The sequence below is a fragment of the Equus quagga genome, chromosome 5, assembly GCF_021613505.1.
Source record: "Equus quagga isolate Etosha38 chromosome 5, UCLA_HA_Equagga_1.0, whole genome shotgun sequence".
Taxonomy (NCBI): Eukaryota; Metazoa; Chordata; class Mammalia; order Perissodactyla; family Equidae; genus Equus; species Equus quagga.
This window is the reverse complement of record NC_060271.1, coordinates 93,862,055-93,889,921: the sequence shown is the minus strand read 5'-3', so window position 1 is coordinate 93,889,921 and position 27,867 is coordinate 93,862,055. Positions and strand designations below refer to the sequence as shown.

At 40.6% G+C, this 27,867-nt stretch overlaps 1 protein-coding gene across 2 annotated transcripts in view; it reads left to right on the top strand.

The window, feature by feature from the left end:
* SPTBN1 (spectrin beta, non-erythrocytic 1) overlaps positions 1-27,867 on the top strand; it is a 186,761-nt gene that overhangs the window by 30,477 nt on the left and 128,417 nt on the right. For both annotated transcript variants that reach the window (XM_046660546.1, XM_046660547.1), the window contains exon 2: positions 21,700-21,894. In XM_046660546.1, the coding sequence (XP_046516502.1) occupies positions 21,747-21,894 (148 nt within the window). In that variant the 5' untranslated portion in view covers positions 21,700-21,746. The remainder of the gene's footprint in view (positions 1-21,699; positions 21,895-27,867) is intronic.

The following is a 27,867-nucleotide window of genomic DNA, read 5'->3' as shown; positions in this document are numbered from 1 at the left end:
TGTTGTAACTAAACGAAGGGGAGGGTCGTCCACTTCTAGAATTCCACATGGGTACGTTCAGTGGTTCTGGGTGACCCAGTGATAATTGTTTCATCTGTGCTGTTCACGAAAAGTAACCACCATTGTGAACTCTCTTGTTTTAAAGGAAGACTTCTTCCTTATCAGAAATAAGTTAACAAGTATAAAAAACAATAATAGCTAACATATTTTTGAATATTAATGTATTGTTTTAAGCACTTTACATGTTACCTCATTTAATTCTCAAAAACAATTTTATGTGGTATAGATTCAATTATTTTTCCTGTTTGACAGATAAATAAACAAGCACAGAGAGATAACTTACTCAAATAAGTGGTCAATTTATAATATGAAAACATTGAATGATGGTAGTAAGCAAACACGTGCAAAGTAAAGTAGCAGTGAGAAATTCCTTTAGAGACCTGTAGTGATCTTAACCATAACACTTGGTGCTGATCAGGGTGGAGGGAAAACAGGGCCTCTGGTACGGTGCTGGTGGGAGGGTCCATTTCGGTAGGGCAGTAAGTTTCTCTTCTAGAAATTTATCCTAAGAAAATAGTTGATCAAGTTTACAATGGTATTACCACATTCCTGAAAATATTATTGAGAATAGTGAACAACTGTGTGTCTTATAGTAAGGACTTGGTTAAATAAGTTATGGTACATCCATTCTGAGGAACACTGCTCAGCTATCAAAAATGATGATTTGACCATATGTTTGTGGAAATAGTTGTTCAGGAAGTAGTAAATGGGGATAAACATTCAGCATGGACATCTGTGCACACTGTGTTTCTGGTTGGGTATTTGACCCCCCACAAGGGAACCAGCATACGTGGCTTCCTCCTTTGTTTACTGCAGTGCCAGAGACATGTGTCATCTGTTGACCCATAGGATGCATGTCCTTCCAAGGAACCCCTGGAGTTTCTGTGGGGAACCCTCTGGGGTTCTCTGAAAATAAGTGTCATAAAAAATGCTTGGCTTAGAGGAAGGAGAGAAGGAATGAATATATTTTGTTATTGATCTTATATTAACTTCATTTAACAAATGCAGAAACAGAATTTTATAACTAGGAAGTCCAGCCACAGCAGAACTACGAGTTGGTTTTGTTTTCTTCGTTTTTCCAGTCCTCCTCTGGGCCTACCTCCATACCTTCCTTCTTCTTCCCTTGAGACTTGCTCCACCCAAATGAGTGTTCCTCTTTACTTGTTTATTGTCTTGCCCCTCGGTGCTAGGACTTTACTTTTTTCCTACCAAAGTTTACTTGTCCTCGGTCTCATTCCCCCTCAAGTCCTTTTGGATTCAGATGTTATATTGAACAATCACTTGATGTGTTCCCCTTCTTAGGTAGTTGAAATTTCACAACTGCCTTTTCTCAAAGCTGTAACTATTTTGGGAATTTCAGAAATCATAACACTTTCCACCCTACCTCGCAAGGGCAGCTGACCCTGAATCCTCCTCCAAAACAGAATTTAAAGGATGCCTTGATACCCAAAACTTCTTTTCCTGTGTTGCAGAAAGAACCGTGTGGTGTGCTTTCTACATTTTGAAAAGTGTCTGCAAGTATTTTGGGAATTGAGTTTCGGGAAGGGCTACCCTCTGGCTGAACCCTGCTTACAAAATCCATAAATAGAGGGTTTCGGCTCTTCGCTGCAGGACAGGTGTGAGTGTGCGCCAGTGACCTAACAGCCAGAGACCATTTCTGCGAACATCCTGCCAGAAGAGTAGAGAATAACAAAGGAAAAAAACAAAGTTGATAGTTGGTTTTCTTGTTGAGGGCATCTATCAAGAATCGAGCTGCTGTCGACTTGTTTTTATATACTTTTGCTTATAGAATGGGTGTTAGAGAGTCCCGATTGGAAAACCCTTTTGTGTTATGTTTTATTAGGTTGGGGGTACCGCATGGAGATGAGACTTCAGGATCTGGAGCCAAACCCAAATCAACAGGCAGCAATGGGATATTGCTAAGAGCTGCATAGACCAGTGCTTCCAGTGGGGCCTTCTGTAATGACGGGAATGTTCTATACCTGTGTTGTACAGTTGCCATGAGCCACATGTGGCTTCTGAGTGCCTAATGGCTAGTACATTGAGGAACTGAATTTTAAATTTTATTTAATTGTAATTCATTTAAATTTAAATAGCCACATCTGGCTCCTGGCAACTGTAGAGGATAGCATAGGCTAGAAAGGAAGCTAGATTGCTTGGGTTCAAATCCCGACTCCACTAACTTTACCTCTTTGACCTTGGGCAGGTTCCTTAACCACTCGGTGCCACAATTTCCTCATCTGTAAAGTACAAAAGATAATAATGCCTATCTCAAAAAGGTAATTTTGAGGATTTAATGAGTTAATATTTGTAAAGAGCTTAGGCCTGGCGCATAGAGCTGTATAAGTGTTAAATAATGCAAATATACATACATTCATAAAATTAAAAATCAAAGTCAGATCCATGTTGTATTTTCTTTCAAGAAGCTCCCATGCATCAATTATCAATGCATTTTTCTTAACCTTCCTTAAATACTGTGGAGATCAGAAAAGTCATTTATTCAGTAAACGTTTATCGAGCCTTGACTTTGTGCTGGGGGCTGGAGATACACGTGGTGGTGCATGAGACTTGGTTCTCATCCGTCATCCTCATAAAATAGCTAACAGTCTAGCAGAGTTTTCTCATCTGATGGTTATGGAACTTTAGAGCACGAAAGGATTTGAGAAGTAGGGGAAATGTTCAGGTGTAGACCCAGAAACCCAGAGGAACTTTGTGCCTGCCCCTGGTCAGCTAGCTGGGATTTCTATTTTGTCTCCTGACAACTAGCTCACACTTTTCCCTTTGCACCTGTGGGGCCGTGTGCGTCCTGAGGAGCTCACTGCCCACTTCAGAAGCCTTGACGTAAAATTACTGTTTGTCATCTTCTGGTAAGGATTGATCTGTCAATTCTGAGATGATGATGATGATGATCCTTCTCCTATTATAAAATAGTGGCCATATTAGTAGCTTTTTGTGTGTGTTTGTTTCAATTTTTACTCCTTAACTCAATGAAAGCTGGAAACTCATGTTGGTCCATCCAGTTTTTTGTTTAACTTCACAGACTCATGAGATTGAAAAGTCTGTGTTGGACCGTACCACTCCATTTGGTTTGTATAAACCTTTAAAAATGTATATATATAAGCCCCAACAGTTATGTGGCACTAAAAGTGAGAGGCTTTTGAACCGTAATTGATTTGACAAGAAATGGATATAATGAAGGAAGGTGACTGGTGGTTTGCCCTTTGATTTGCTTTTAACACTTGCTAAAGAGTAGAGGGAGGAGAGAGAATCCATCAGATTGCTCTACATATGAAAAATATTAAAATGCGAGCATGGCCCAGCCACTGAGAGAAGAAAAAAATGTTTAAAGTTAAGTCTCTAAATAATGTCCTAAAAGCACAGCATTTGTAATTATCTAGTTAAATTAATAAAGGCTACAGGTAATAGAAGTAATATGGGAGGCATTTTCTGGCAGATAAAGCTTCAGGAACTTTCCCATCTGCACATGATTATGAAGCCCCTGTTGTTACTTCACTTTCTCCTTTCCTAAGGCCACATTTCTCACAACGAACTAATCGTACATAATAATAAAACCCTGGATGTCAGCCAACACAGTTTTGGCTAACTTTTAGAGTGTTTGCGAAAGTTGAAAAAGCAACGCAGCTGTAATACTGGGTACTTTCCAACAGAGGATATGTTTTCCAGATGAAAGCACAAATAGTAATTGAAATGTAATCAGTATTTTTGGCATCTTGGTATTATAATTCTTTTCACTTTTTGTTATGTTAATTGGTCATTTCTTAGGATTTGTTTTGTGCTTTTTCTGCGGTCTATAATCCACTAAAAGTGAGGAAATGAACGAATGTTTCAGGCAGTTTTTCAATCCTTCTTTTAAAAAAAACAATGGCAAGTAATCTTATTTGTTAGCTGAAGACTTATTTTAAATAACCATAAAATTTTCGTTTAAGATATTTTATTGTGAAATTCGTATTTCAGGGACCAGAGGGAAGAAAACCTGAATCCCGAATACAGGGTCTGAATTTTAGAGCTGACTGGAAACTTTTAGTTCATCAGATAGACTCAGTGTTCATCAAGTGTTTTCAGGGCCTGGCCGGCTGGAGATGCCCCTTGCCTTTGAGACTTGCCCTACTCAGTGATGAGCTCACCTTCTTGGTCCCATCCACCACCCTGAAGGGGGGGGGGGGGGCAGATGAATTCATTGGTATTTGGGACTTAGGAAGCTTTTTGTTTTGTTCAAGGTGCACAGGGCTCTGGTTCGATCAGTAGTTCTCAGCCCTTAAAAAGCCTGATGCCCCCCCCACACCTGAGCCTCATTAAATCACAGAATCACCAGAAGTGATCGTGATGTGTGGCCAGGGCTGGGAACTGCTGTTCCAGTCTAGTCCTCTCTCTTTACAGATAAGGAAACTGAGGCCCTGACCCTCTAGGTGACCTGTCCCAAGTCCCCTGCTGGGTCTGACCTGAACGTGGGATAACCGGTTTCTGGAAGGGTTGTCAGAGTCTCTGATTCCGGATCTCTGGTGGTCTGCTCACAAGAGGCCGGAAACTGCTCTGCGGAGTCAGGCCAGGAGGCTGCAGAGAGCAGGACGCCAGGGAGGAGGATGGAGCGTTGATCTCCGTGCCCCTTTTACCCCTGTGAGACTGCCCTCCTCTTCACACCAGAGCTACTGGTGATAAACGGCCTCAGGTGCTCCTATTTTTTCCCAGAAACAAATAGGTTTTTAATTAGCTAAGTGAAATGACAGCTTCCAGACCAGTTGCTGTTTATCACAAAAGAGCTTTTCCAATAATTGGTCACCTCTGCATGTCTTAGAAGCCGCTTTCTCCCCTTTTAGGGAACAGTACACATGATTTAGACAGAGTGTTTGGTATAACTGACAATTTCTAATGCTATGTGCATCCATTAAGGATATTTTAAACCAATTAAGTGCTAACCTGGCTGGACGGCAAGTTGCGGATCTGTGGTATCCAAAAATGGGGGTTGGACTGCATGGACTCTCAGTTGGTCTGTTCCAGCCCTTCTCCTGTTGGAGGCTTTGTCTAAAATGCCCTCCCGACCTGCACACTGGAGAGTAGTAACTGGTTGGCACCCCACCTGGGGGATGAAGCCTCTGAGAAGAGGAGAGCGCAAAGGAGGGGGGCTGGGGAGTTGTGAGAGAAGAGGAAGGGGAGATATGGAGCAACTGTGTGCACAGAGACTTTTCTTGAGAAAAGTTTGATCACATTTTTGGTAAGTATTCACAGCTCCCTGCTGCAGGTGATCATTAGCATATTTTGGAACATTTGATAGAAAAACATTTGCATTGTAAAGCAAGACTGGATTAAAGGGCTTTGGTTCATTTCCAGACCTGCCGTTTATTCTTGTAACATGACAGCATCCGTTTCCAAATGTAAAACTTGGAGAAATGAAGGAAAGAAAAATGTGTGTGTGTGTTCTTTTTCCCCAGGATGTCAATCAGAGAATTCACTCATCTCTTATCTGAAACACTCACTGGCCTCTGAAATGACACCCCCACATCCCAGTGTGTGACTATGGCTATGATGGGGAAGCTGGTGATTTTCTGCTTTCTGGCCTTGAAGGCCTCACCCTTGCTATCTTCTCGAAGCTGATGGTGAAGCTTTGTTACTCTTGTCAGGAGCCTGTTACAAGCACCTAAGGAATGTAGACCCACAATGCAGCTGGCATCAATTTAGCGCTGTGGCATGGTCAGGCTGACAGAGTGGTCTAGCTTTACCTGCACACCCCCTCCTCTGTGAGGAGTTGGTTTACATCAGAGAAGGCTGCTTCTGACATCACTCTCTGTTTCTGGCAATAGAGGCACAGCGGAGATGGAGGATACCTCCTTCCATTTAGGGGAAGTGAAATATTCACTTCAGAGAATACGTTTTGAGGCTGGGATATGGCCTGGGTGACAGCTCCCTGCCTGCTTTTCCTGCAAGGTCCTGTACATAGAGAAAGATTAACGTACCTAGCCTGAAGTCAGACAGAGATGTGTTAATGAAAAGTCTGTCTCAATGCAAAACCAAGGGCAAACTCTGGCTTTGCTGTGTTTTTTTTTTTTTTCTTCTTTTGGAATGTACACTGAAAGCAAGGGGGAGGGGGCTCCTCAGCTCTCATTTGTAAAGCCTGTTGAGCTGGTTAGCATGAACTTTCTGGAACTTCTAGAGGGAGGTTCCTGGAGAATGTGAGTGGGGAGCAGTCTGGTTGAAGAGGGCCAGTGCTGTTGGCTTTGCCCTCTTAAGAGTCAAGAGGGAGCTCTGTGCAGACTCCTGAGCTAACATATCAGCCAGCTCAACTCAGAGGAGAATGCACTTGACGTTACTGCCGTGTTCCATCTGTGGTTATCAGAAAAGAAGGGAGCTGATACCCCCGTCTGTGTAGCTGGCATCTTTCTTGGAACAGCAGTCGCTCTGGATTTTACTCTGAGAGGTTTTAACAACTGGATACATTCTTAGTCTTTTGGTCATTGATCCCTAAGTTAAAAAAAAATTGCTTTCCTGTGCTGAACTTACTCTGTGGAGCTTATTAATTTAAACGAAATATATTTTTGGACCCTGGTCATCCAGTCTCATCTGCCCACAAGACTGGAGATTCCATTCTGATGTATTATACTTGGTTTCTTGGCATGCTCCATCTGGAGATAGGAGAATGGTCTTGTGGGAACTTGACCAGTCTTTCTGCACGCTGTGCAAGCCAATGGCTACCTTCCTGTTCTCAGAAGACTAGGCATGTGAGGGGTCTCTTTGCTCGCCTGGTTAGTGCCTTTGCAGTCAGAAGAAACTAAGGTAGTCAGCACCCTCCCTGTTGTCCTCCTGCAGGCCCAGTGTGGGACAAAATGTGTTTTAGAGAAATCTCTTTGACACTGGCTGCCTACTCTGTCGCTGCAGGATCTAAGGGATTTAGCAGAATTTAAAAGTATCCAAGGTTTAGATGCGAGAAATCTCTACAAGCTTGAAAATGACCATTCTTGTAGGTCACCAGTTTGATCCATACTCTCATCACTGTTCTCACATACAGACCTTTCCTTTCTAGTCTTTGAATGTATCTCAACTTTTTTTGAGCAATACAGCAATATCAAAAACATATGCCCATCACCAAAAAGCAAAACCAACAAACTTCTAACTGAGAAACTGCTAAATGTCCAACTCTTCATTATCCTATAGCTGGGTGTGGTTACAGCCAGTGGTTTTCCCATACTTCCTTGATGCTTCCAAATGTATCAGTTCACTTTTTTCAGAAATGTGGTGGTGCTGTCATAATCTGCCTATAGAACATGGATGAGATAAGGACACTTCTGGGAACTGCATTTAAAACAGCCATAACAAAACAAATTCTACAGCTAGTATGGTACCTTGGTTATTTGATTTGGTTTGTCGCCAGCTCATCTTCTCAGTATCCTCGTCATTATGTCAGAATTTATCTGCAGAATTACCGATGCTGGATTTATGTGCATTGACTTTTAAGTACACTAGGGGGAACTGATGAGTTCAGATCCCCTCCATTAGAGCAAAAATCTGATCAGGAGGATCATGCAGTAATTTCTTAGGGAACCTACTTGAAATGCAACCCCCTCCCCCCCAAATTGAAGAAGCAAAGAGAGATTTTCATTTAAGCAGTATAAACAAAGGACTTGTGAACACAGCCAGTTTTATATTCTGACGTTCTTTCTTAAATAAAAACTTTTTGCATTTTCACATTTATTTATGTAGCAGAAATGTTTCTACCTTTTGTGAAGGGCAAAATCTCAGACTCGGTAATATGCCCTGGGTGACAGAGATGTCATACCAGCATAGGCAGTATTTTCTAATTACAAAGTTTTTTTTAATGAACAGATGTTTTACATGGTACCTTATGATACTAAAACAGAGTGAAATTGCCTAATAAAATGTTTTGATGATAAATGTTTCTAATGGTGCACTTAAAATGAATGTTTTCATCAAAACTTACAAGCTGTTTTCAAAACATTTTGCCCATTTTTTTCAGTGTGGTTGTGAAACCCAGTGAAAATGTTTATAAATATTTGCAGAAGAATACTTTTGTTTTAAAGAGAATGCAGATATTTTCTTAATATCAAAACATCCCGACAAGGAATGGTTACAATTAAAGTAATTGAGATTCAGTTAAAAATAGGAATGGAAAAGACATTCTTTTGAAATATCCTCCAAGCCCCAATGAAGAGTGTATCGTGCATACCTTGGGAACCACGTTTTGAGTACCGTAGTATTACTACAGTGTACTGATCACAAGAATGGCAAATACTTTGTGGTTAACCAAATTGTAGAGGCCCCTTAGTTGGAAGGGATCTTAGAATTCATGCAGCCTGGCTTCCCACACAGTGCTTGGTCCCCTCTGTAGCTGTTCTGTCAAGTGGTACTTCCCCACCGCGTGGGAACCTCTGGTGATATGGTGAACTCCCTGCTTTCCGGCCAGCTCTCTGCATTTTTGGAGAGCTCTGGTTGTTAGAAAGTTCCTTCTTACCCTGAGTCACTATGAATTTGTTGCTTCCTGCCTGCCAAGGAGTCTGGCCGGTGCCCACACGGGGGCTCCTGAAACTACTTAAAGATAGTTAGTTGCCAAATGTCCCTGTAAGACTTTCCCCTGTGAGGTCCTAGCTCCTGGGTGGGACTCCCAGGTGTCTTAGAGCCTGGCTGTCCCCTTCTGGACAAGCTTGGGTTGGCCATCACCCTGGGGGGATTACTTCATTTCTAACAACAAAGCCATCTAGATCGTGCTGCCTTCTGCTGGTGTTTCATATTGAGCTTGTGACATTTTCTTTGGACTGCTGTCACTTTTCACCTAACCTTGGGTACTTAAAAAATCTAAATGTAGGACTATGTGTGTTCTTGAACACTTTTGAGTCTCTTCTTGGCCCAGGGTCCTCCACTGTGCCAGGTGTGCTTTCTGAGGTGGTGAGGGACTGTGGATTAGACCTGGGCCCTGTGCTATGAATTTGCCCCATCGCTCTGTAATCTTCTAGTTAGCACCCTTTGAGGATCACTGTTCAGCCAACAATGGAAATTTGGCTAATTTGCCCCTGTAATTCAGACAGAAATTTAAAGTTGCCATTTGAAGTTTTTCCTTTGGTCAGCGAGGGAAGCTGAAAATTCTAATATGGTAAATATAGTAAAAAAAAAAAAAAGTAAAATGGAGATAATTTTTGATCATTTAGCAGCTTATTTCAGTTTTTGTTTGTTTACTATTTACAGCCTACATTTGAGCAAATTTACCATTGGATAAACTAGAAATTTTTTTTTCTCGATATAGCAGATTTGGTAGGGACAGTGCTTATAATACCCTGGGAAGAGGAGAAATTTTTACGTGTAAAGTGTGCTCATTAAATGTTTATTGTCTACCATGTGCTAGGCATTGTATTGGATGCATTGATGAAAAAGAGAGATATGCCTAATAATTCATGGAGCGTATAGAATATAAGGTCAGATAGTCATTTAAGAAATAATTAAATTACACAAGTAGTTATTTAAACACTGTTGATACATACCATGAAGAACAAATACCAACAAGAGCATGTCACAGGAGGCCCTGGGCTGGGTGTGGCTGCAGGCTTCAGAAGAGCCTTCCTGGATGGGCTGACCTGGTTCTCCTTTATCTTTTGTCCCTATCTTTTTTTTTTTTTTTTAACTTTTTGTTAAGATTATGGTAGTTTACAACCTTGTGAAATTTCAGTTGTACATTATTGTTAGTCATGTTGTAGGTGCACCACTTCACCCTTTGTGCCCTCCCCCCACCTCCCCTTTCCCCTGGTAACCACCAATCAGTTCTCTTTGTCTCTATGTTTAACTTCCACCTATGAGTGGAGTCATACAGAGTTTGTCTTTCTCTATCCGGCTTATTTCACTTAACATAATACCATCAAGGTCCATCCATGTTGTTGTGAATGGGACTATTTTATCCTTTTTTATGGCTGAGTAGTATTCCATTATATATATATACCATATCTTCTTTATCCAGTCATCAGTTGATGGGCACTTAGGTTGCTTCCATGTCTTGGCTATTGTAAATAATGCTGCAATGAACATAGGGGTGCATGGGTCTTGTACCTGTCTTTAAATTCACAAGTTACTGAGAGAGAACAGCTCAACTGTTAATGAGATTAGAAAGCCTTCCTTGACTGCAGGATTCTTTTGGGGTTGGGATTGGTGTTTAATGGCTCAAAAGACAGCATTAGAGTTCACGGGGATGCCACTGAAAATCCAGCTGCTGCTGGGGTGCCCAGCCCCTGATTTTCTCTCTGTGATGAATCATAGAATGCTAACAGACTCTAGTTCCCTCCAGTTCTCTGACCTGCCCTGCCATCCTGTTCATTCTTCATTCTGTTGCTGGGTTTGACGAAAGAAGCTCCTAACTTCTTTGCAAGCATTTGGAGGCAGGAAAAAAAACACACACACAAAGTGCTTGTTATGTTGTAGATATTTTAAGAAGGAGAAAACTGGCTTATTAATAACATATTTCAAGGAGATGAAAGTACAGGCTGGATTTTGGTCAGACAAGGAGTTAAAAAATGCAGTTTCCAAATCACATAGCCAGGGAGCTTTTAAAGAAACTTCGTGGTCTGGATGCTCTCATTCTTGTTCTTCTAAGCCTGTTTCAAGCCTTTCTAAGCCCATTTCCTATAACAAGGAAAGTTGCTGGGTTCTTTTGCCTTTGAACCTGATTGAAGACCTCACCAGCTAAGACCTTATTTTCATTTTGTAGTAATTTGAGCAATAGAATGGGAGCCAAGCAAATCTGAATTGCAGGCCCGAGCCCCTGTGGGTTTGGATGGGCCGTGCTTTATCCTGTGCTTTTCTGAGGAGTGTGGTGGAGTGTTGGGTTGTTGGCTTAGTTGGTTGGATTGTGGTCTGGCCTTGTGGGAGATGTGCTTACTTGTGGCTGGTCACCTGTGATGGATGGACGCTCTTAGTTATACATCACGGAGCTCCTCTGTGATTCTAAACTTAAGGCAAGGTTTTAAACGCTGTGGCTCATTTTTCTTGTAGATGACTGTTTAAATATTACAGAAAGCCCAAGTGAACCTCCACATGTACTTTAACTGACCTTTGTTACCAAGCTTGATATTGAGCACCTTTGGAACACCTTTTAAACAGTAATGTGCAGAATTCTAATGAATTCCTGTCTGTGTATAGTGTTCAACAGTGTTTCAAAGTTTTTTTTCTAATTGATCAAGTTTAAACAAGTTTAAATTTTAATGGTAGAGGTTTGATACGTTCAAATAGTAATTATTTCAACAGTTTTTCTGGGATTGATGTCACTTTTCCTTTTCAAGTATCATAAGCCAACCTTTACTCATTTTGTTTATCTGAAAGGTTACAGATTTCTGAGTGAGTTTGGGAAACATTTACCAGGCACGTAAAGGGGAAAGGCTTGCCACTGAAGTGTTAATTCAAGCAATGAGAGTTGTTGGAACTGCTCTCTGAGAAAATTTAATATTTAAACCTTTGAAAATTTGGGTATTATTAGACAAGCCTAGGATTCAGGTCATTTTACAAAGGGAAATGATTCTTAAAATAGTACATATTAAAATAAATGTTTGTTTATCCCAAATGAGATTGTGAAGTTAATGATTACTCCATTCCTATCCAAATATGACCCATCTTATTTTGAAATAGTTGAAAATACATTTCTTACAAAAATTCATCCTTTGCTAAGTGAATCTGAGTGAAGAGAAGGTTGCCCCTTAAATAACATTGATATTTTTTTTTTACTGGGGTCCAGGACACGCACTATTCAGGCAGAAAGAAGCGTTGTGTTTCAGAGGTAGATTGCTCTGGTGTGACATTGTGCCTCCTGGAGCCTGCCATTTGTTTTCACACTTGTTTTTGAGCACCTGCTGTGGCATAAGCGTGGTGCTGGTGGTATAAGCATGAACAGAACAGAGAGGATCCTGGCCCAGGTGGAGCCATTGTATGTGTGTGCGCGCGTGTCTCAGTTATCATTTCGTATAGTGTTGCTTTCAGCGCAATTGTATGTATTTTCTTTCATTTGATCATTATTCCAGGTAATTGAGGTACACATCTTCACTCAATAGATTTGCACAGAATTTTGACATTGGACTGCTCCAGGAGTAAAAGTCAGCTTCCAGATAGAAAGCACGTTATTGCTCTTCTGTTATTTGGGCACGCACGACGCTGACTTAAGAAACTTCACAAAGAATAAGGCAGTGAAATGCCAAATTCACTGAGATTCAGGATCGGCATTTTGGCAGCAGTACCATTAGGCCTATATTGCAACATAATTTAAAACTATCTGGAAGTAAGGGTAAGACCAAAATGGTTATTTATAGTGGCTCAAAAACTCCACGTTGGTCATAAGATCATGGTGTCAGGTCTGCATTGAGTTAATGATTTGAGTTTTAATTGCTCCTCTCTGTAAGGAGAACAGAAACAAGGATGACCTTTAACTGCCAAGTACACAAGGATAGCCATGTATTTAGTAGAAATTATTTAAAATTCTTTTTACTTGATTCAAGTTAGGTGGTTTTGAGACTTAGAGATAGACATTGGAAAAGCTAACCTTTCTAGATCTGTTTTCAAAATAAAGCAGGTTTTACAAAATTTGGGGGCTTGCACATTTTTGTTTAGACTCTGGATAGTATCGTGTAGGGAGAGAAAAGAAAGAAGATATTTTGTTTAAAGTTTTAATGTACAAATAGCAAATGAGGATAAATTTCTATGCAGTATACTAAGAATTTTCCTTTCATTTAAGACACTGATATAATAAATCTGTTTATAATTTCGCTGTTCTTTGTGCAGTTTACTCTGTAAAATGGAAGGAGGTCAGGGAGAGGCCCTGTTTCCTCCCCCCCATTATATTCTTCCCCATTGTAGACATGTATTCGTGGTCATACTGTGTTTTATAAGTTCTTAAGCTGTAGTGATGGGTTCTTTTTAATAGATTATTTTAAAATGAATTATGGTCAGTGTGTTTTTCAGGAAAGAAATCTTTTAAAATAATTAATGTCCTTTATACTAGGGGTTAATTTTGCTCCTCCAAATAGTAGAGCTTGGTTTAACCTGCCCACGTTAAAAAAGAAAATTTGTCCTTAGGGCTTCGTTCGTGAAACTAGACCAGCCTTCCAGTGGCATCGTACCTGTGTAGGAAAGAGGTTGTTTCTGAATATTGAGAATGAAGGTGTGTTAGTCTGTTTGGTCTGCTCTAACAAAATACTGTAGACTAGGTGGCTTCTTTTAAACAACAAATGTTTATTTCTCACAGTTCTGGAGGCTGGAAAGTCCAAGATCAAGGTGCTGGCAGATTTGGTGTCTGGTGAGGACCTGCTTCTTGGTTCATAGACTACCATCATCTTGCTATAACCTCACATGGCAGGAGTGAGGTTACACTCTGGGTCTCTTATAAGGGCACTAAACCCATTCATGAAGGCTCTTCCCTTATGATCGAATCACGTCCCGAAAGCCCCACCTCCAAATACCATCACATTGGGCATTAGGATTTAACATAGGAATTTTGGGGGAGACACAAACATTCAGTCTATAGCAGAAGGTTTATAATATGTGCTTTAGTCTTTGAATGTTGTAGGCATAAGATAGCTAAACCATCACTCTTCGCCTAAAGTACATCCATTAGTGTTTGGGGAGGGTAGCCCACTGTGAATTTTTACATCAGAGACATGATGAATGGGACCCGTGGTATGTGAAATTCTAATTCTTTCATACAATGAATTGTACTCTTCATCTTCCTGTCTTCTAAGGCCTGCCTTCAAGCCTTCGTTTACTTAAAGGTGATATGCATTTTCTCTTTAGCTCGGACGATGTTTTTTTTAACTTTTTTTATTATTCCTTTCCTCCACCAGGAGTCTTTTAGACATTTACTTCCTAATTTCCCACCCATGAAATTTTAATACCACAGATATACTATATCTCTGTACTTACACAAAAAAGAGTGAATTTTTTTGCCCCCTCCCCAAAATGGATTTTCATTCTTTGGGAGCCATCTCATACCCATTGAGAATGCACAAGTTAGGAGGCCTGGTTGGGTGGGTTGCTGCCCCATGCAGTAATTAGACTTTGAAGAGGGCACATCTTTTTCCTCATTTTTTTAAAAAAACCTTGAGTCAACCAGGTTTTTATTTTTGTTTTTGGTGAGGAAGATTGGCCCTCAAGTAATCTCTCTTGCCAATCTTCCTCTTTTGCTTGAGGAAGATTTTCCCTGAGCTACTATCTATGCCAATCTTCATCTGTTTTTTGTATGTGGGATGCTGCCACAACATGGCCTGATGAGCAGTGTGTAGTTCCACACCTGGGATCCGAACCCTAAACCCTGGGCTGCCGAAGCAGAGCACACAAACTTAACCACTACGCCACTGGGCTAGCCCCCAGATTTTTTTTTTATACAGACCACTATTAAAGGTTTATGCCTCAAAACATAGGCTAAGTTATTCATTTAAAGCATGGGCTTTGGAGTCATACGCAGTTGGTTCAGATCCTCTTGGCTTCCTCATTTCCTTGCTGTGCCACCACAGGCAAAGCTTTAGTTTATTCATCTATAAAATAGGGCTAATAATAGTATCTACCTGAAAAGGTTGCTGGGCAGGACTGAAGAAAAAGCGAGTAAAGCACCATGCCCACATAAACTGAGCCAGCCAGAAAATTAAGTTATTTTTAATAATATTAAAGTTTTCTTTGGTTGTTAGACTCGTCAGCTCTCTGCATTGTAAAGATTAGGTTGAGTTTTTATGCCGCTGGATTCAGTGATGATAAAGATATTATAGATATTGGGCTCATAGCTGTGTAATTGATCTAGTTGTTTAACTCTTTGGGCCCCAGTTTCCACATTTTAGTAATTAAGATAGAAAACAAAATAAGTTGGTTGAAACTTCAAATATGGCAGTAATCCTAATAAATGTAAATGGATTATATTTGCCCACTAGATGACAGAGACTCTTGGATTGAATTTAAAAAATAAAAGACATACCTAAAACAAAATTACTCTAGGAGATAAAATAGTAGAATGGAAAAAAATATACCAGGCAAATATTACCATCAATAAAAGTAGACTGAATGTGTGAATAGGAAGAAAATAGAATATTTCATAATGTTAACCCACCAGGAAGATAAAATAATTATGATTTTTTTTGTATCCAGGGAATTATAAGGAAAATCTGATAAATCCATGATTGTACTGAGAGATTTTAACATACTTTGTCACTGATAAATAAGACAGATAAAAGTTAGTATAGAAGATCACCTTTGTTAACGAAGTTTAATTATTAAACAGGTCTCTGAGCACCCATTCTTTTCAAAATGATCTGATTCTATGAATTTTGGCTAGTTTGTACAGCTCTATCATGCTTTTTGTACAGCTGATGTGTTCCTGTAAAGCTGCAAGTAAACTGGATAATTTAAAAAGTGAACGATACTTTTATAAGGGACGTTGTCTGGGTGTGACTTTTCTTATGTTGTTAGCTGTCACACTAGGACTTTTCATCTGTGTCTTGATGTCTGTTAGCAAGAGAATTCTGAATATTTAGGATCGACTCGGGCTTTTTTATGAAACTAGTTCCGTGGACCTGAATAACGGTTAGCCTGGTTTGTTCATCACTGTGATTCTAGATGTGGTTTTTTGCAGATATTCCTCTTTATTGGCTGTTTTACACATTCTGCACAGTGCCTCAGTGGGCAGATTGCAAACAGGATGTGACTTGCTTTCTCGGGACTGACTAGTTGAGAGGATTGAAGCAGAACTCTCATAGGTCTCTTCCTGGAAATTTGCAGACACACAGTTTGGTCCCTTCAAAGTCCCTGAGAAGAACTTTATTTTTTTTTTTGAGATAGCACACCAGCAGTCTAGTGTATGCTTTTTTGAGTCTTTTATGAGTAAAGTGGGAGAGTTTTAAGTGTTTGCAGAACATTTGGGTCTGTGAATTCTGCCAAAGTAATTGTTAGCATATGGTTTTCTTCCACAGAAAGGATTGGCAAATGTTAGTCACCTTTTTCACTTTTATTTATTTGAGTCTTTAATTAAGATTGAGTATTAAGGACGTGTGTGTGTGCACGTGTGTGTGTATAGTGTCAGTGAAAATTCCATTTATCCTCTATTTGTCACTTTAGTCTCTGAAATCGGAGCAGTTCAGACAAGAAATAAATTCTTTTCATGAGGAAACACTAAATTAAAAAAGGAAACATAAATTTTAATATGCACATGAGGAAGTACTTGATTAAATGTATGGTCATGTTCATTAGCAGCCTAGTCTAAAAATGTGACTTCCTTGAAAGCAGAGTGCCTAGCAGATCTGTGTAGCTCAGAAGAGTATGTATTTTGGGCTTTGTGACTGATGGAGGTAATACCAGAGAGGCAGCTTGAATTAGCATTGCCTCTGTGACCTCACCTTCCGGTCTTCCTTCTGCCAGTTTCCCACCCAGCCTACCAGCCCACAAATAAATAATTAGCAAGCACTTAATGTGTCCAGGCACCCCGCTAGGAGTTGAGAGATCTAAAGACAGTATGATGGGGTCATGATCTCAAGAACCTATAGCCTACTGATGATAAGTAAATAGAAGTTTTTAAATTATGAAACAGTCTTATAATAAGTGATAGGTCAGAGGTGTACACGGTGTCTGGGAGGGAGTACATGTGCAGGCTCTCTATGGTTGCCTGAATTCAGACCAGGTGGTGGTAAGTGATTGGAGGCTGCTTTCCGGATGACATGATATCTCAGCTTGTGGGAAAAGTAGAGAGCTTTCCAGGTAGTAGTTTTGGAGGTGAGGCAAGAGCATGACTTTTCCCTCAGGAGCTACAAGAGCTTAGGACAGGAACAGTGAGACCAGGCTGGGCAGCTGGTCAGAATCCCCTCATGAAGGTTCTCAGTTCCCTTCAAAGATTTCTGAGCATTATTCTGAAGGCATGGGCCTTGGTAGGTTTTAGTCACAGGAATGAAATGATTAGAATTACATTTGAGAAAGGTCCCTCTGGTGGCAATGTAGGGGAATGTATTAAGGGTTAAAATTAGAGGTGAGGTGTTGGAAGAAGAAACTATTGCTTGAGCTAACTAAGAGATTTTCAGGAGGTACGAGCAACCTTGGGGCCTGAATATGCGAGAAGAGGAGGAAATGAAGGCTGACTGCAAGGTTTCTAGCTGAGGTAACTGGGAGAAATGTGGATGCCGTTCAATGAGGGAGTGACGGAGGAAAAATAGGGTTTGGAGGGAGGATTTATGGGTTTAGTTTTAGACACTGACTTGGGGATCCTGAGGAGACACTGCACTTAGCGGTCCAGGAGCAGTTGTCTGCATAGGGTAGGAGCCAAAGACGGGGGTGTGGGTCACATCACCCGGGGAGGTTTTGTAGAGTAACAGAAGAGGGAGGTAGAAGGAAGCTTGGAGATAAACTACAAAGAACAAAACTCTGGGCATTTTTCTAATACCTGTGTGACATGGAAAAGAGACTTGGCGTCTTGGAAAGTAAACAGGTAAAGTGTTTTCCCTCTGGGCTTTGCCAGGTATTGACTTTGAGAATTTGGAAATTAGTGAAGAGGAGAACTAATAGAATACTCCTGAAACTTGGAATGGTGATGCTCCAGTTTCCTTCCTGGTGGTTATGACCTTGTGGTGGCACATGCCAGAGCTGTAGGAATCTCTTTGCCTTGTAGTTCTAGGATGATTGTTTCCTTGTCCATCTCTGTCTTGATCTGCCAGTTTGAAGAAATAAAATCGTTGTCTTCTTATTGAAGCCGAAAATGATAAGCCTTTTGGAATTTGTGTCTTTTGGAAAATTCCAGTTTATAGGACATAGGATTAGAAAAGAGTAATGTGGTGGAGGAGTCTTGGCTTTTTTACGTATTCCTTATTTTTACACACACACACACACACACACACACACACAGAGTTAGGATACGAAGAGCAGGGAAGGTAGGTAGGCACTTTTAACCAACTTCCCAAAACTTAGCCACAAAAAACATGAGTGTTACTCATATGACACCCAGGATATTATTGATTTTTATCCATTCAAGGATTATTTAATGAGTTCCTGCTGTGGTGGTCAAGTCAGAGAGAATCTGGGCCCTCACTGAGCCATTGGAGGCAATGAGAACCCTTCTTTGAGAGAGGAGATTGTCTTGTCTCTTGCCAACCTTTTGTGGTCCTCTCAATGGTGCTTTCCTAATGGTGGACCCACCAGGCAGAGTTACAAGATGGCCAGCCCTTCTCTCCTCCCAATCTTACCATAGCCATTTAAGAAATACAAATTACTTCACTGGCCCTTGGGACACATGGCTGATAGTACCTTGGGAAAATCTAGCCCTTTATAGATAACCTCCTGGGGACACTAATATGTGTGATATAAACTTCCCTCACAGCTGATGCATTCCCTCGTTGAAGGGGGTTAGAGAATAATGATCTTGGTAGCTTGCCAGGCTTTCTGGAATCCCCATGCCCTGGGGATGCTTGTTCACGTTCTTTCCTTGACTCTGACTGTTCCTTCATCCTCAGGCACACCGTCGTTGGCTGTGAACACCTAGAAGCACCCTTTCACTCTGGCCTTGGTGGGGATATGGGATGTTTGGCTTTGACATTGCCCTGAAAATTAAGAAAAAAGAGAGAAGTTTCCATCAGCATGAAAACTCAGCTGTTTGACAAGGATATTGTCATTGACAAGGATATTAGGACAGATGAAGAATACTGGAGAAAAAAATGTCCCTGATATCCAAATTCTTAGACGCTTGAGTGAAACAGTAGAATAAAAAGAGTAAAGGATAGTATTGATATTTCTTTTGTACACAGACCTGTAGGAATTTTTGCTTCCCACTCTTGTCTTTGTTTTAAGGAACAAAGGTGTTTTAAAAGAACACCATTAAGAAGAATACTTTGAAAAAAATGCTTACCTTCTCTGAATGACTTATTTTAAGTTTAAGAAAAGGATTAATGCTTGTTGAGAAATGTTTGGAAAGCTGTTGGTGATTCTGGAGAGAAGTCAGTGGTAGGAAGAGAGATTCATGGGGGACAAGGGTTCCACTCAGGAGGCAGGTGTGGTGGAAGTTGGAGCACGGTCGGTAGCTGCCCTGGAGGCCATAGTGTGGCTTGTTCTTACTGGTCAGCAGGTGGCACCAAATAGCAAAAACGAATCTGGAGAGAGCTAGGTGATGTTTAGATTTCTCCTTGGGTTGGGTTAAATCTTACTTTCTCTACTCTCAGAAATTTGGAATTAATAGCACTTTCACATTTTTCCTCCTAGAGATGGCATCCTTCAAGGCTGAAGTTTATCAAAAGTCTTTGGTATTGCAGTAGTCATGAAAATTAACCATCTCCAAGCTCAAATCATACACGACAATTCCGGTTTTTTTTTTGAGGGGGGTTATGACTCTGAATGTTAAAAGCAACTGTAAGATTATTTAGTAGAATATAGTTACTGACTTAGGTTTCTGAAGTTTTTTGAGTTTTTATGAAATCTTGGAAATACATTGCTAATGTAGATGTTAAAACTAATCTACTGGTAATTTATATTGTTGGGATTGGTTATGTCTGCCTGATGGGAATCCAGGATTTTGCTCCCATCCGAGACGTTTCTGTTTGAGCGTAGACGGGTAACTGTTTGAGTTACAGATGTGTGGCCCAGTTGTAAGGTGGACACAGTGCTTCTCCCTTAGGAACGTGTAGGATGTGTTGGTGATGTTCTTGGATAGCTTGTGAGAAAACAGCTAATGACAAAAGGAGGGGGACAGTTCTGTGCTTCTGCCATCAGTTATTATACTATTTAAGGTGATGTTCATTTGTTCCAACTTAATTTATTTACCATGGAAATCTGGTTGCATGCAGCATGTGTGCTTCTGTGCTAGAACTTGAGAAAAGCTGTATTTGAAGCACAGTAAGAGAAAGGATTCTTTTCTGCGTATGTGGCTTTATTTTCTTTGTAGGGTGGTGTATGTGAAGTTAGAAAAATCAGCTGGAGTGGGCATTTTGTGGTTGCTGGGTGAGTGGTGATTGGGCTTTATTCTGCTAACTCTGGCCTGTGTGCACATTCTTGGTGCACAGAGAATGAGGCTTTCATAAGTGAACATCCAGATACAAAATCTTACAATAAATTTTTGAATGTTAAAATAGGGGGTGGGACAGTATGGGAAGGAGAGAGAATAAATATCTTTTCCCTTGGGACATACTTGTACCACTAAAAGGGGGACGTCTTTCTTCCTCTTCTTCTTCCTAATCTACCTGGATAGCTTTGTGTATAGAACGTGCAGGAATGTAACCACACCGATAGAATTTAAGCACGCATCCTTGCTTCCTGGATTCCATTTTCCATACAGTATCAGGACTGATCTTTTAAAAACATGTATCCAGTGGTGTCAGCTATTAGCCTAAAATCCTGCAGTGGCTTCTGTCACACTTAGGCTCACAGAGTCCCTCGTGGTCTGGCCCAACCTACCTTTCCAACCTTGTCTCCTAGTCTCTCCCCTTGTCCATTAGACTCCAGCCACCCTGACCTCTTCATTCCTCCAGCAAGCCGTGCTGTTTCTCTCTGTGTGGCCTTTTCTATAAGCTGTTTCCTTTGTGTGGAATTCTCTTCTTCTTGATCTGGGTGTGACCTAGTACTTTTTGACATTGAGATCTCAGTTTAAATACCGACTCAGAGAGGTCTTCCCTCACCACCTGATCTGAAGTGCTCACCCGCTCACACTCTGGCACATCACTCCACTTTCATTTTCTTTTAACTCTCTTGCCTTTTCTTCTGTGCTTTTTGTCCAGCTCCTCCTCCTAGGACATAAGCTTCACTAGAGCCAGGTCCTTATCTTGTTTACTGTTAGCTTAGCGTCTGCAACAGTGCTGAGCACATGGCAAGTCCTTAGTACATTCTGATTCAGTGAATGAATAACAGCTATATTGAAGGGAGCAGCTATATTTAAATCTAAATGTATTTCTCTTAATTCTCTGAGGGCATTGTGATAAAGGGCCAAAGGTTGAGGCCTAGGTTCTTGTTTCCCATTTATCCCAGTGAAACATTGACCCTGTGTGGGTCCCTGAGGAATGGGTTTTGATATTGGTAATAGAATTTGTAATAACACAGCAGTGTAAATAATTGCACTCATTATTTATCAAGCATCTACTGTGCACTGGTAATGTCCTTGGTGGCATACATTTACTGTCTCATTTAATCTCAGGAATCATTTTTCTAATATGTAAATGAGATATTTAGATAAAATGATCTATTAGTCCTCTTATATAACATTTTATGAATTTCCAAGAGAAGCTAAAAGATTATAGTTTATGGTGATACACGGTTGAAACAAATGAGTTCATTTAGAAGCCCCAAATTAGGTGTTCATCCAGCTTGATAAATCTTTAAAATTCCAAAGTTTAAACTTCAGAGAGAAAGAAGAAACCCACCCTCTTTTGGGCATCCATCATCTCATTCAGTCCTCTCAATAACCTGTAGAGTATCTGCCCTCTTTGATGGTTGGGAAACTGAGGCTTAGAGATATTGAGTACCTTGGCCAAGGTCACACAAGGTTATGAGGCAATGTTGAAGTTCAAAACCAGCTTTGATTGACTTCAGAGACCTGTTCTGGACATATATGAATTGTTTTGCCTTCTACTTGCCCTTATCCCAGTAGATTTCACGGGAATTCTGTGTGCTTTAGATGACTAAATAGGATTTTCCGTTTCTTTCTCGTAGAACTCTAAGAAGGAGCTAATGTGGAAGAGCAGCTGAGACAGTTCAAGATGACGACCACAGTAGCCACAGACTATGACAACATTGAGATCCAACAGCAGTACAGCGATGTCAACAACCGCTGGGACGTGGACGACTGGGACAATGAGAACAGCTCCGCAAGGCTCTTTGAGCGGTCCCGCATCAAGGCTCTGGCAGGTAAGTCTCCTCCACGCCCTGTCACAGAGGTCCAAGATGCCTTCCAGTTCCCTTTAAAATCATCCACCTTACAAGATTGGCTCACCTCTACTTTTGAACATGTCCCACGAGAGCAAGCTGACCATTTCATAAGGTAGCCAATTACATATTTGGAGAACTGTCAATCCTCAAGCCAGAATGATTTTTATAGCAGTTCAGAAAGAGCTGCACTAGGTTTGTAAGAATTCTTTTATTTATTTATTTATTTTTTCAAAGATTGGCACCTGAACTAACAACAGTTGCCAATCTTCTTCTTTTTTTCCCTGATTTTTCTTCCCAAATCCCCCCAGTACATAGTTGTGTATTTTAGTTGTGGATCCTTCTGGTTGTGGCATGTGGGACGCTGCCTTAGCATGGTCTGACGAGTGGTGCCATGTCCGTGCCCAGGATCCGAACCAGTGAAACCCAGGGCCGCCGAAGTGGAGTGTGTGAACTTAACCACTTGGCCACTAGGCTGGTCCCAGAATTCTTTTATTTTTGATGCATCTTACATTTCAAAATATTGAAGCATACTATACCTTATACAGAAAAATATACAAATTAACCTGTGTACTTAGTGCTTGTGACATATGAATTGACCTGACGTGTTAGGGTACTTACTTTGAGTGACCAAGGTTAGTTAGTATCACATGCAGGGGTTTTGGATCTGAAAAGCAATAGCTTCATCTGCTGAGGGCCCATTTAATACTGGAACAGGTAAGTCTGCTGTTGATTCATTAAAATTAGCAGGGATTCATCCTTACTTGGTGACGTCTCACGCGCTTGCTGTGGAACACCTAGAGCACACTTTCATCGTGGCTTTAGTTGGGGTGGGGAGTGTTTGCCGTGAAATTGCCCTGAAAATCAGGAAGGCATTCTGTCACGATGAAAACTCAGCGGTACCGAATGTACGTAAACCAAGGGTCCAAGTGGAGTTTATGCATTTATGCATCTGTACTTTGAGATTTCACATAAAATAGTTTCCAAATGAGAAAAGTGGGTTTATGGGTTTTTTTTTCCTGATATCTTTAATTATGACAAGTAGGTTGAAGTTAGGACTTAAACAGGTAAGTTTACTGTTAAATTGTGAATATAGCTTACCTTTTTCTTTCCTTTACAATGTAATCTGATTGTGAGGCATGTATCATTTAGAGTTCTCTTGATTATAAGCAAATGGAAGCCTGTCCCAAAGTGGTTTAAATGACAGAATTTATTGACCAAATAGTAGACAAATTGGCCTTTAAGCAAGACTTACTCCGAGGCTCTGGTGGTGTGACCAGGACTCAGTTTCTTTCTCCCCACTTTTTGGCTTTACTTGCTAGTGTGTAGCAGTCTGCATGTTAGTGGGCTCTTGTGACCCTGTAGTCCCAAGATGGCTGCCCCAGGTCCCAGATCTGTCCGTAAGGACAGCCAGCGGGAAAGAGCACATCTGCTTCCCCAGTACCTCCCCCATAGTCTTGGGATCTGTCTCACTGGCCTGGTTGATCGTGACTTGGGTCATGTGCCTCTCTTAGACCCTCTCTGGCGCTGGAATCAGAGAAGAGGATATGCTGATGACATCAGCTAATCAGGATACACTCAAGGAGTGAGGGGGGTTGTGGTGGGGTACGAAGGGGTCAGTCCTACCCAAACAGCTTGGCTAGAAAACTTGGAATGTAACAGGAAGGAGGAAGAAGGAAATGGATGTTGGGGATGCAGCCAACTAAATGCTATAGGAAAATTATTCAGCTGCCCCAGGATAATTTGTTTCTTGAGTGGTGGTGATTTAAAGATCTTTCTTGGGGCTGCCTTATTTATAGGCATAAATGAATGATTAACGAGGTGGTGACTCTAGAATTGGATCTTTGTTTTCTAGCTTATTCTTTAACACGGAACCTTATGGAAACCACAGTCCTGGCTTTTGCTAGTGGATTGATTTGTACTTTAATCTCTTACCTCTCTTTCTTGAATCTTCCTTTGAGCCTTTAGATCAGTATGGTAGTGGTGGCCAGTTACCTTTGATCATGAGTCATTTACTTTCTGGTTCCAGGCTACCATGTATTATTTTCGTTTTAAAGAGAATTTTACTTGCCACCTGCAGGACAGCTCCTTGTTCTTTATAGCTGGTCTTTCCTACAATTGCAGAGGAGATCCGCCAGCTGTCCTTAGTATTGATCAGTTGTCCTTACGCTTCCTAGGATGTCTTTCCCTCAGTGTTATCCAGGTCCCTGAACAATTGTAATTATGATATTAGTAAGCACTTAATATGGTGCTTACTGAGTTCCAGGCACTGTTCTAAATGCATTGCATGTTAACAGTTAATCCCATAACAACCATATGAGGGAGAATATTATTATCTACAAAGTATGGATGTGGAAACTGAGGCACAGAGAAATTACATAGCTTGCCCAAGGTTACACTGCTGATAAGTGGCTGAAGGCAGACGGGCTCCAAAGTGTATATTCAACTGTTTTTCTGTATTCAGTAAAATACAAAATGTCTGAAGCTCATTGGTGTAGAGTATTGATGACAGGTAATTCAAACATGTTAAAAGGCTCAGGATTGCATCCTGTGGCCTCCAGGAAGCTGTGAGTGACTATGACAAGTTACTGAAAAGACAGCGTGCTGCCTCCAGGTTAAATGCTGTTGACAAAAAGAATTGCTTTTGCTGAATCCAGAAGATATCAGGAAAACTATCTGTTTACTAGAGGAAATTATCTTGTTATCTGACTTCCTGGTTCTGTGGGACAGAAAAATCTCTAAGCTCTCTAAGAAATCTTAAATGCTGATAACAGGAATAACAGGAGAGCCCAGCAGTGTCTAGAACAGTGGTTCTAGAACTTGAGCCTGCATCACAATCACCTGGGAGGACTTGTTAAAGCAGATTGCTGGGCCTACCTTCAGAGTTTCTGATTCAGTCAGTCTAGGATGGGGCTTGATAATTGCATTTCTGACAGGTTCCCGGGTGATACTGATGTGGCTGGCCTGGGGAGTCACATTTTGAGATTGGTGTAGAGTATTAATGGTCGTCTGGTTTACTTCCTTGGGTGACTGAGACCATTTTATCTAGACTCAGCTAAAGTCTATGGAGAATTAAAGTATCAAACTCAACAGAGTTGTCTTCAAGATACACTTTAATGTGGGAGTGATGTGAAAGGCTGGCCACTGGATTTTGAGAAAAGGGAAATATCTCCCTATCCCTTATAGGGGAGTAATATAGTGATAGGCTCAGCATGGAGGAGTGGTGTTGGAGGGTTTCTGTTAAAAAATGCATGTTCTGAAATGGGAAAGCTTATTAGAACTGTAGAAATGTACATTTGAAGTTTTCTGTGTCTCTAAGGTGCTCTCCACGTTTAGTCTTCTCTAGACTTCAATCTGAATTCTGAGGTGATTTACAAAAGATGTTAACCCAGGAATTCTTCATCTTTTTATAATGCAGTGCATCAAGTATTGATAGTGTAACCACCACTTTGTGTTGTGTCCTTTGCTAAGTAGATTTAAACATCTATACCTCTAAGGAAATAAGGTGCGGTAAACTACTTGCTACTAATTTTTATTCAATTTATAGCTACTTTCTATTATTAGGCTACAATATATGTATTCTCTTGGTGAGTTGTAAAAACTTTCTTAATTTCAGTTTTACTTGCCATCATCCTCTTCATCTTCAGGAATCGTTTTTAACTAAGTGTGGTATAATAAGAAATAAATTTGGTCTCTGTTCCCAGTTCCTGGCACAGGGCTTCTAAAACCCTTGGAATTTTCTGAGTGTCTTTTCTTATTCATAAAGAGTCTACACTCGCATTTATGCTATGAGGTAACTTAGGGTGAAACCCCTGTGTAGCCTTAGGGTGGGGGTGGTCGCTGGAGAGACCAACTGATTTAGAAGGTGGGAACTGTCAGGTCTGCCCACTGACCTCCAGTGAGAAATGGGGGTGGGAGGGCTTGGAGATTGAGTTCAGTCACCAATAGCCAATGATTTAATCAATTATGCCTACATAATGAAACCTCTATAAATATCCCTAAACAGTGGGGTTTGGGAGGGTTTGGAAGCACACACATCAGTGTGCTGGGAGGGTAGTATGCCCTGAAAGGTCATGGAAGTTCTGCCTGCCCCCATACCTTGCCCTGTGTACCTCTTCCATTTTGCTGTTCCTGAATGGTATCCTTTATAATAAACCAGAAAACATAAGTAAAATGTTTTCCTGAGTTCTGTGAGTTGTCCTAGCAAATTATTGAACCTGAGCAGGGGTGGTCATGGGAACCCCTGCATTTATAGCCAGTCAGTCAGACATACATGGCCTAGGACTGGTGATTGGCATCTGAAGTGGGGGCATTATTGTGGGACTGAGTCCTTATCCTGTGGGGTCTGCACTAACTCTGGGGAGTGTCAGAACTGAATTGAATTCTAGGACACCCATTTGGTGTTGGAGTATCAGTCTCAGTAAGGTGTTTCAGAGGGGAAATGGCTTCTCTAGTATAGTGTGTAACATGCCCATTTTTTAAAAATATAGAAAGGCCTGCAATCACTTGTCAAGTGCCCATTTATCACCACAGAGATGAAAGAGTCTGGAGTTGGGTCACTTCCATTGCCCAGTGAGCTTAGAATCTTTCCATTCTCATTAAACTTTTTGTTTGAAAATTACTCTGACTCATATCTCAGTCACTCATCATCCCCCCTGCTCCTCAGTAGTTAGAAGCATCAGAGGGAAACACCAAATGGAAGCACAAGGAACTGAACTCTTCCGTCTTCATAATCTACCTAGAGCATCTCCCAGTGGGATTGAAAACAGCAGCTTTTCCTCAAAGTGAGAAAAACTTTGTCTGAAAGCTTCCCCCTCACACAGGTTGGGTGAGGAGGGAGTCTGTCAAATCTTCAGCTTGTAAAAATGTAAGATTTAGGGATATTTTAGAAAACAGTTAGAATTAATATTGATTATTGCCGCATATTTAAACATTTTATATAGATGAGGCCAGTAAGATTGCTTATGCCTAAAATTGAAAGTGTCACCATTTGCAGTTCAGAAGGAAGATGAAAAGAGCCTTGGTATTGTGCTGTGTAGCAGAGAGATTGTGTCATGCCAGTTCAGCCTTGAGGCAGAGTGCTGTGAAGTGATTTTCATGCATTCTGTAAATGATTTCCCGCATCCCATGATGGCATACTCACATTCCTGACCTCTGACCAAATTGCCTCAGTCGTGTAGAACATGTGATGGTGAAAGTGATTCAAAATAAGCTAGACTTTTTGGAAACCAGCGTTTTATTTGAGATAAAAATAGAACATAAAACGTTTAATCTTTTAAAGAAATGTAAAAGGTAAATGTTTTCTTTTTACAAATGATAGTTGTAGGTTATATTTTGTGGTATCGGCACAAATTAGGGGAAGTAGAAGAAGTAGTCTTTTAAAAAGTGCAACATTTAGCTTGAAAATACTGATAGTTAGAATTAATATCTTTATAGCAACACTTTTAAATAGAAAATTAAAAAAATTAGGAGGATATATACCAAAATATTCAGTGTTTATTTCCGAGTGATTCTCCTTTTTTCTTACCTGTATTTGAATTTTTTCCTGAAGTAAAATCTGAACTATTTTGTAATTAGAAGAAAAAGCAGGAAAACATCTTAAGATCTAATATCACCTTCAAAAGTTTTGATTTTTTTTCCCAAAAAATAATGGCATAGAGAGATAGTAGGAGAAAGGCTGTGTATGAAAGAGCATTAAAAAAAAAGACAAATTAAAAACGAGATTACTTTGGGAGTTGTCACTCATCAACATTTATGAGCTAAAATTTTGCATAAGAGCCTTTCTGACAAGCTATGGACATGGCAAAAGAAATTGACCTTGAGTTTACGTGGTTACGGGGGAATCAAGGACAGCTGAGAGCCATAGGAAAATGAGGTGAAAGTACCAAATTGTATATTTTACATTACTTGTATAGAGTAAATAACAATTATTAGTGGCTGTATGTATGGGCTAGA